The 9352-nt window shown below is 32.1% G+C and overlaps 1 protein-coding gene across 2 annotated transcripts; it reads right to left on the bottom strand.

Annotated features, from left to right (window-relative positions):
• Positions 1 to 5077: 5077 nt before the first annotated feature.
• On the bottom strand, positions 5078 to 7671 carry LOC133788839 (small ribosomal subunit protein mS80 (rPPR6)). Of its 2 annotated transcripts, none has more exons than XM_062226458.1 (2): positions 7530 to 7671; positions 5078 to 7226 (listed from the first exon to the last, which is right to left on the bottom strand). In XM_062226458.1, the coding sequence occupies exon 2, from the start codon at positions 7144 to 7146 to the stop codon at positions 5347 to 5349; it is 1800 nt and encodes a 599-aa protein (XP_062082442.1). In that variant the 5' UTR covers positions 7147 to 7226; positions 7530 to 7671; the 3' UTR covers positions 5078 to 5346. The 2 variants fall into 2 exon arrangements, with proteins under 2 accessions (XP_062082442.1, XP_062082441.1); XM_062226457.1 differs by having other exon boundaries at positions 7520 to 7671.
• Positions 7672 to 9352: the final 1681 nt, after the last annotated feature.

Raw genomic sequence — 9352 nt, forward strand, 5'->3', positions numbered from 1 at the left:
TATGGGGATGTCTCGTCCACGTCCTGAGGAAAAAGGAAGGAAAGCTAGAAGCACGAACTAAAATTTCATGTTTGTTGGCTATCCTAAAGTTACTCAGGGTGGACTTTTCTATAGTCATTCGAAAAAGAAAGTGTTTACTTCTACAAATGCTACTTTTTTGGAAAATGACTATGTCTAAAACTTCAAACCACGCAGCAAAGTAGTTTTAGAGGAGATGGCTAACGAATTGACTCCAACCAATGTTCCATCATCATCAATCCAAGTTAATGATGAAATTTCCATTCTTCATGTCCAAGCAATGCAAGTCAATTTAAATAAAGAAAGTGCAACTGTTCCTGAGCAAACAGTCACAAAGCCTCATCGTAGTGGGATGGTTTCTAGGAACCCAGTTCGCTATGGTTTGGATGGTGAAACCAATATGGTTGTTGGGGACACTGGTGAAGATGATCTGTTGTCTTTCAAACAAGCAATGGCAAGCCCTGAAAAGGAACTATGGCTCGAAGCCATGAAACAAGAAATAGAGTCCATGTGCTCAAATTCCGTCTGGGATCTTGTGGAAACACCTAGTGACTTTAGGGTCATTGGGTGCAAGTGGATCTACAAGAAGAAACGAAGTGTTTGTGGAAATATAGAAACTTATAAAGCTCGATTGGTGGCAAAGGGTTATACCCAAAGAGAAGGTGTGGACTATGAGGAAACTTTTAGTCCTGTAGCCATGCTCAAGTCCATTAGCATCCTCCTATCCATAGCAACCGCTCTCGACTATGAGATCTGGCAAATTGACGTCAAGACAACTTTTTCTTAATGGGAAGCTTGACGAAGTCAATTATATGGATCAACCAAAAGGATTTAAAGTAGCTGGACAAGAAAGAAAAGTTTGCAAGTTGAATTGGTCCATTTATGGACTTAAGCAAGCTTCTCGTTCCTGGAATCTTAGGTTTAATGAAATAATCAAAACCTATGGCTTTGAACAAAATATTGATGAGCCTTGTGTTTACCAACTGAAGGCAAATCAAATAGTGATATTCATGGTTCTTTATGTAGATGATCTCTTACTCATTGGAAACAATGTTAAAAAATTATCAGAAGTGAATAATTTCCTTAACACTACATTCCAGATTAAGGATTTGGGTGAAGCAAGTTATGTTCTAGGAATCTAAATCATTAGGGATGGAAAGAACAAACTCTTAGCTCTATCTCAAGCAACTTACATAGTTAAAGTATTTGAACGGTTCTCAATGAAAAATTCCAAGAAAGGAAATCTACCATCTCGCCATGAAATTCATCTTTGAAAGAAGCAGTCTCCCCAGACTCCTAAAGAGAAAGATGAAATTAGAAAAGTTCATTAGCATCTGCAGTTGGAAGTCAGATGTATGCTATGTTGTGTACTAGACCAGATATCTGCTATGCAGTGGGAGTAGTAAGCATGTATCAGTCAAACCCAGGACCGGAACATTGGATAGCAATTAAGCATATTCTGAAGTATTTAAGGCATACTAAGGGTTATATGTTAATCTACAAGGGTGGTGTTCTGAACCCTGGTAACTACATTGATTCAAACTGATGTCGATGATAGAAGTCTACTTCTGGAATGGTGTTTACTCTTGGGGTGGAGCTGTGATATGGAGAAGCGTAAAGCAGTCTGCGATCTTAGATTCCACCATGGAGGTTGAGTACACAGTTGCGTCTGAAGCAACTAAGGAAATAGTCTGGCTAAAGAAGTTCTATTCAGATCTTGGTGTTATTCTAGATATGGATAAACCGCTTGTGTTGTTTTGTGACAACACAGGAGCGATAGCCAATTCGAAAGAAACTCGAAGTCACGAGAGGAGTAAGCATATGGAAAGGAAGTATCTCATAATTCGAGAGTATGTGACCAAGGGAGATGTGAAGGTTATGAAGATTGCATCTAAAGACAATCTTGCAGATCCGTTTGCAAAAACACTATCACAAGCTACATTTGATAAGCATGTCAAGGAAATGGGATTAGTAGAATTAAGGCATTAGATTTTCTATCAGATAGTCTTTCTGTAATCTGTTTTCAATTCTCACTTAGCATTCCTTTTATAAGATAAATTTAGTTACTTATTTAATTAAAAAATCAATAAAATAATATTCAATTATTAGCCCTAGGTCGAAATTTCCATGGGTCATAGGCCTGTGAAATTTTCCTTTTAATTATAAGCCCGTTGAACTTAAAATCAAGGCTCGTATTATTTTCTATAGATTAATTGATTAAATGATTATTTAAATCATTTATCAAATTAATTATTTATAATTTGAACCTTGTATTTAAATTTATTTATTTAGATACCATTTTATCTTAATTAATAAATCTGCCATAATTTCTCTTTTCTTATCTAAATTACACAATTTTGTGAAACTATCCAAAATTGACTTGGTCAACTTTGATAATTCTAATTGATAATTAAATAAATTAATATATACTATCTAGATGATTTTATCCAAGGTACAGTGTAGACCATGGGCCTATGAAATCAAACTCCAATAAGTTATCATAAATTTAATAAATAAATTTACTAACTTATTAATTCATCGTGACTCCACTAAAGATTCAGAATTGCACTCTTGAATTCATAGAACACTCTATAACAAATATAGATACGTTATTAATTATCCATTGTTACAACCATAATTGTCACTCAATCCTCTATAGACGGGCTACAATGAGATGGGACTAAAATACTGTTTTACCCCTCATTGTATTTTATCCTTAAAACACTTAGTTCCTTGTAAATAATATTTGAGTAAACTAATATTAATTACTGAAATGAGATCTCTATCATTTAATACCTTGAACCAAACTAAAAGGAAACCATTGTTTCACTTCTTCATCAGAAGCTATAGATGTTCATATCTATGATTAACACTCTCACTCAATTATACTAACGAGTTCTCAAGATGTAAGTATGGGTTAGTCCTTAGGGTAAGCTAGTAACGAACAAGTCAAAGAACTCAAATAATACAATCAATTAGAATAGTAACCACTCAGAATTGAGATTGAATTGACTTATGGTCAACTTTATGATATGACTAGAATAGATAATAACAGTATGTTTACTTATCCTATCTACTGTCAATATCGGTCCAGTCCGATATAACAAATACATCTGATCTTATCTACTTTACTAATGTTCTGGAAAGAACATAACACTACAATGTGTAAGTAGATCATATCGTAGATTGGCAAGTCAGTGTAAATCTTGTGCACCAACTAATCTTAGGACTAACTTATATTTGAACATGTAATCATATTTATATTTCATTGTGATTACATCACGATGAATACGATTAGCTATATGCTCGGGATTTAATAGAAGTTTATATTAAACAAATAATCGTGAAAATAAAACATGTGAGCAAAGTGATTGACCAACTAAAAAATTAATTTCTATTCTTTTATTGATAATAAATGAGATTACAAAGAAATTGAGTTTTAATTAGGGCATGAAACCCCAACAAACTCTCACTTGCACTAATTGAAACTAATGCCTTAATTCTACTAATCACATTTCCTTTCACAACCCAAAAGTTAAACCTAACAAATTTGATCATTTCAAACATGAACGGCCTATAACAATGGCAGGCCGGTGGATTTAATAGAAATTTATATTAAACAGATAATCGTGAAAATAAAACATGTGAGCAAAATGATTGACCAAGTAAAAACTTAATTTCTATTATTTTATTGATAATAAATGAGATTACAAAAAAATTAAGTTTTAATTAGAGCATGAAACCCCAACAAACTATCACTTGCACTAATTGAAACTCAATTTTTTTGTAATCTCATTTATTATCAATAAAAGAATATAAATTAATTCACTCATCAGTGCAATTCACTCACACAAGAGCATAAATCATCTCTTTCATATCATCTAGTCTTAGTGGTTTATCTTGGAAAATCCCCAAAATGAATTGAATAGTTGAACATTAAAATAAAATGTCATAGAATTTGGTAATTCTTCCTTTCCAAAATAAAGGGGAACATAATGGTTAGCTTTCATAACCCAAAAGTTAAACCTAACAAATTTGATAATTTCAAACATGAACGGCCTATAACAATGGCAGGCCAGTGGACCTTCCATAGAAGTAAATGTAAATATATATATATAGATTAAATTGATTGTTCTGTAAACGTGAAACGCTAAGGACATATTTGATATTGTTTTTTATTTTTTGTTTTCAAAATTGTGTTTTCAGAAATTAGAACAAAAAATATTTTTTTTTGTTTTCAAAAAACAACAAGTGTTTGATTGATGTTTTTAACAATTATTTTTTAATTTTATTTTTAAAAAAGTTAAATAAATATATTTATAAAGAGAAAAATCTTTTAAGAAATTGTAATAAATAATGAGATAAAGTAATGTAAAAGAAAAAATAATGAAAAATAAGAAGAGAGAAATGAGAGAAATTTTAAGAAAAAAAATTGAAAAGAGAGAAATTGATGCAAAATTGAAAATGAGGGAAAAAATGATGAAATAGAAAAAAAATGAGAATGCAAGAAGTGATGAGAGAAAATAATAAGAGAAAAAATAATAAGATAATAAGTAATGCGAGAGAATATAAGAAGATCAAAAATAATGATAGAAAAATTGATATTAGAGAAAATAAAAAAAAATAAATTAATAAGAAAGAAAGTGAAATAAGATGATAATAATAATTTAAAAAGTTGTATAAGAAAAAAATTGATAAAAAAAATAAAAACTAAAAACAACTCTGTTATTCTCAAAATTTTCCTCAAAATTTTCAAATAATAATTTTTAACTTTTAAAAACAAAAAATTAGTAAAGGATCCAAAAACCCTCGAAAATTCTTCATTCCTTGCGGATTAGCTAGAATGCTTCCTTCTCAATGAAAACCTCGAATTGAAAAGTAAATACCACCCACGATTGCAAAACCATATATGAATATCCATGATTTTATCCACCCAAGAAAAGCACATCTATTATTTAAGGAAATCTACCTATATATAACGATGCTCAAGATATATTTATCGCATCAATAATTATACAAAACAAAATCAACACAAATTTAATAGCTGAAACACCACATCTTGTGTAAAAAAAGTTAAAAAATTTAGCTCCACTTTATCAATTTTTTATTAGTCTCATTAAGAAGCAAATGAATACGAAAAGGCATGGGAAAAAAATTGCATCTTGATTTGACAGTCAGTCGCTACTAACCTCTCTGGGCACATACCCACAATGCTTTCCCATTCAGTCCGAGCAAAAGAACCATCACATTGATAAAAGAAAGTTAAAGACTTCATTTTTCATTTGAGAGATGACAGGAGATGTATACTAAACATAATCAGCAAAATAGTTAAGCCTCTAGACTAGTCTTAGTAGTTTCAACTTCCTCGATCACTATTTCCTTGACTGCTCTAATTAGGCCTCTAGTAATCCCATTAAGATGTAAGCCCTTCTCTTTCATTTCCTCTAGTAGTTTTTCTGCTCTCTCCCAATCTAAGGCTTTAAGGCAAAGAGATTGGATCAACTTATTGTACTCATCAACATTAGTCTGGACCCCATGGTCTTTCATCTCAGCCAACAACTTTAGAGCCTTATCAAAATCTTCCAGTTTGCAATACCCACGGATAAGTGTGTGGTAAGTCACAGGACTAAGTTGAGAATGCTTCCTTTTGGCTTGTGATAACATTTTACAAGCCTCATCCATCTGACCTCCATTAACATAAGCACTAATAATAACAGTGTAAGTGTAGACATCTGGCTTCAAACCTCTCCGTCCCATCAGTTTCATTATGTCTACTGCCTCTCCCACATCTCCAGCCTTGGAGAAACCATGAATAACTGAGTTGAAAACTGCATTTCCAGGAGGTGGGCCAGATGCTATCATTTTAAGAAGCAACTTTTTGGCCTCGCTAACATCTTTCGTCCTACACAAACCTTGAATAACAGCAGAAAATGGCTTAATCGCATACTTCCGTTCTTTACCGGCAAAATCATCTAACATTTCCAGTGCTAATTTCACGTTATCATCCTCACGGCAGAGGGAACTGATCAAAAAATTAATGGAACAGCCAGGAGGGTACAGCTCCTTTTCTTTTGCCAAAGTATAAATCAAATAAGCATCTTTAGCCTTTTTACCTTTACAAAACCAGGATATGATCTTACCAACTTTTTCGGCATCAGGGAGTTTCCCTGCATCGATCATCTTCTCAGAAATAGACAATGCCCAATCAAAGAAAGAACGCCTGCAGAGTGCATCAATCGTGAAGTAATACGTATCCGCATTTGGCTCACAGTAAAAATCTTCAAACTTGTTAAAAATTTCCATGGCAGCCTTTGCTTTACCCAACTTCGAGCACAAAGAAATCAATTCGTTGAGACTCTCAACACTTATGACGTCATTTTTTTCCTTCTCACCAACATCCTTAACCAAATCCCACAATGCATACGCATCTTTCTTCCTGAGATTGCGACATACAGATCGAACAAGTGCATCAACAACACGAGAAGTCACTTTAAACTCTGATCCGTCCTTCGAAGCCCACTTGAAAAAACTAATCAAATTCTCACCCAAAATGCTGGGGGTTTCAAGTACTCTTACCACAAACTCTTCATTTAGATTCAAACTCATTTCGTCAAGAATCGATTCTAAAGACCCATCAAAGCTACTTTGAAGAAGAGACAAAAGATTTTCCAGCTGCTCCACATTAATCTCATGTACTCCCCCTTCGTTCTCCATCTGGGTAGCATTTTCGTCGTTACTTGCTGAAAATTGCTCATTCAATTCATCATGGGCAGAACCATTCAAAAGGGCACTGCTAATTTCACCGGAGCTCACTGAGTCTTGCCAATCTTTCGCCTGGGCACCATCATTTTCACCAAAAGATTCTGAAAACTGCTCTGCTTCTGGTGAAACAGAAATATCACCATGGGAGGATTCAGAGAGATGTAGCTCAGAGTCACCGACATTTGACGAAAGTTGGGAGAAGAATCTACGGTTATGGGGTGGAGTGGATCTAGAAAGACAGAATGAGGTTGAAGACGCTGAAGGAGATTGGAAGAGGGTTTTAGAGGTCCGAGTATTAGTAATAGATAATTTACGTCCTGAGCATCTAGAGAGAGAGGCTCTTGCTGCCACAACTGACCTCCACATCCTTCAGACTCGGGCACACACTCACTCAAGATCAGGTATTCGGGACTTCAGAAACGCTAGAAGAACAAATAGTGCTTTTTCTGTCATGTTACACATTCAAATACGTCAATATCCCATCAAACAGATAAAAGCAGTCAAATATAACCCCAAACACCAAACACAAAAAAAAACTAAAGCAATTGAACCAAGTTGAACGAACCCAAAAAAGAAATAAACCTCTACTTCACAACCTCATGCCCAAATTACGCCCAGAACCACCAATAAACAGTTCAAAACAAATCGAAACAAAAGAATGAAAGAAGTCAATCAAACTTTTGCCACACTCAAGCACAACTACACTAAAAGAACAAAACAAAATGATAATCGCACACACCCAACTCAACTTGAAGCTACAAATCGCGGCGGAGAGGCGACGACTCACGGCGGTACAGTGTGAGACAACGCGAAGAGGAAAGAGAAGACAGAGAGAGATATGAGGCGAAGGGGTTTAGGTTTAGAATCTCAGTATCATCCACAAAACTACATCGTTTTGGTAGGACAATTTATTATACAAAATCAATAATGAAAAACAATTATAGCTATAACAATTTAATATAATAAATCAATAATGAAAAACAATCATAGCTATATAAATAATATTACAAACATAATGGTTGTGTTTGGTAAAATTTTTGTTTTTGAATTTTTTAAACACAAAAATGGAAATATTATTTTTATTTTTGTTTTTTATTTAAAAAAAATAAAAATATGTTTGATAACTATTTTTGTTTTTTGTTTTTAAAAATAAAAATAATAAATGCGTTTGATAACTTTTATTTTTATGTTTTGTTTAGCAATATAAAATGAGGTGGTGATTTGAAGAAGAGATTAAAAAAAACTAAAAGTTGAAAACAATTTAAAAAAAATTTGAAAGTGAAAATTTTCTATTTTCAAAATTTAATAAATTTTGTTTAAAATTTAATAAATTTTGTTTAAAATTTAAAAAAATAAAAAATAAAAATAGAGTTACCAAACAATATTTTATATTTAATTGTCAAATTTTTAATTAATTCAACAAAAAATTACTTTTTAATGATTACCAAACAGTACCAATATTTGTCAGAAAAAAAATTACATGTATAATAGAAAAAAAATGTACAGAGTAAACCTAATTGTTTTCTATTATATGAACGAAAAATATCACCTAAAGCAAACAGTAATTAAAATGAACTAAAAATGAGAAACTTTTCTTTCAAAAAAACAAAAGAGAGAGAGAAACTTAGACAAATAAAATAATTAGTAAAAACTTTTCTTTGAATCTTACTTCTTTTTTTTAATTATTAATGTTATTTTTATTATTTGTTTCATTAGTTATCCATGTCATCAAATAAATTTAATATTAAACTTAAATAAAATATTATTTTCAAGTTATAAGTAATTTTTATTAATTCAGATTGTATGATATACAAGAATCAGTTTGGTTTTTTCTTTAAATTTTAGTTATTTTATAAGTTCATATAATATATGTTTTTTTTTCGCAATCATATAATATATATTATTTAGCAGCTACATGAGTTTTTTTTTAGCTTGCTACATGTTTAAATATTATAACATGTCAAAACTCCTAATAAGATTTAGTATTTTAGTTAGTGTGTCGGGGAGACACATGGAATGACTATGTGTGGATTATATGAATTATATTATTATATGACTGTTTATGCATGATTATGTGTATTAAATGTGTTTAAATACCAACTTTTGTTAAAATTTGGTATTTGCATAATTTTAACTCGTTGATGGTAAATCTGTAATTATTATGTGATGTAACGACCCAAAATTGCTAATAAGGTTTAAGGGTCTTGCTTAGTGTGTTAGGAGGGCATAATTGATATTTATGTAAATTAATGATTTAATGCATGATTATGTGGCATGCATGATTATATGATTATATGGATGTGAATAAATGCATGTTTATTAGTATTAAATGTGCATGTGGGCCTTGTTTAGCTTTCAATGGCATATTTATAATTTTAGCCGTAGAGGGCATAAAATGTCATTATATGCGATAATAGCTTTCAAGGGCATAAAATGTAATACTAAAGAACTCAGACTTGAGGCTGGGGTCTTGGAAGGGAATTCAGCTAGGGATCGAAGCTGGAATTGGTGTGGTTTCAACCATAGTTGGGGTCAGGTTTCCATTGTTAATTCTCTGTGTTAGGCTGAGTAG

This window comes from Humulus lupulus, chromosome 7, assembly GCF_963169125.1.
Source record: "Humulus lupulus chromosome 7, drHumLupu1.1, whole genome shotgun sequence".
Lineage (NCBI taxonomy): Eukaryota > Viridiplantae > Streptophyta > Magnoliopsida > Rosales > Cannabaceae > Humulus > Humulus lupulus.

Coding starts and splice junctions, on each gene's coding strand:
- LOC133788839 (XM_062226458.1), bottom strand. CDS start 7,146: ATGTGGAGGTCAGTTGTGGCAGCAAGAGCCTCTCTCTCTAGATGCTCA.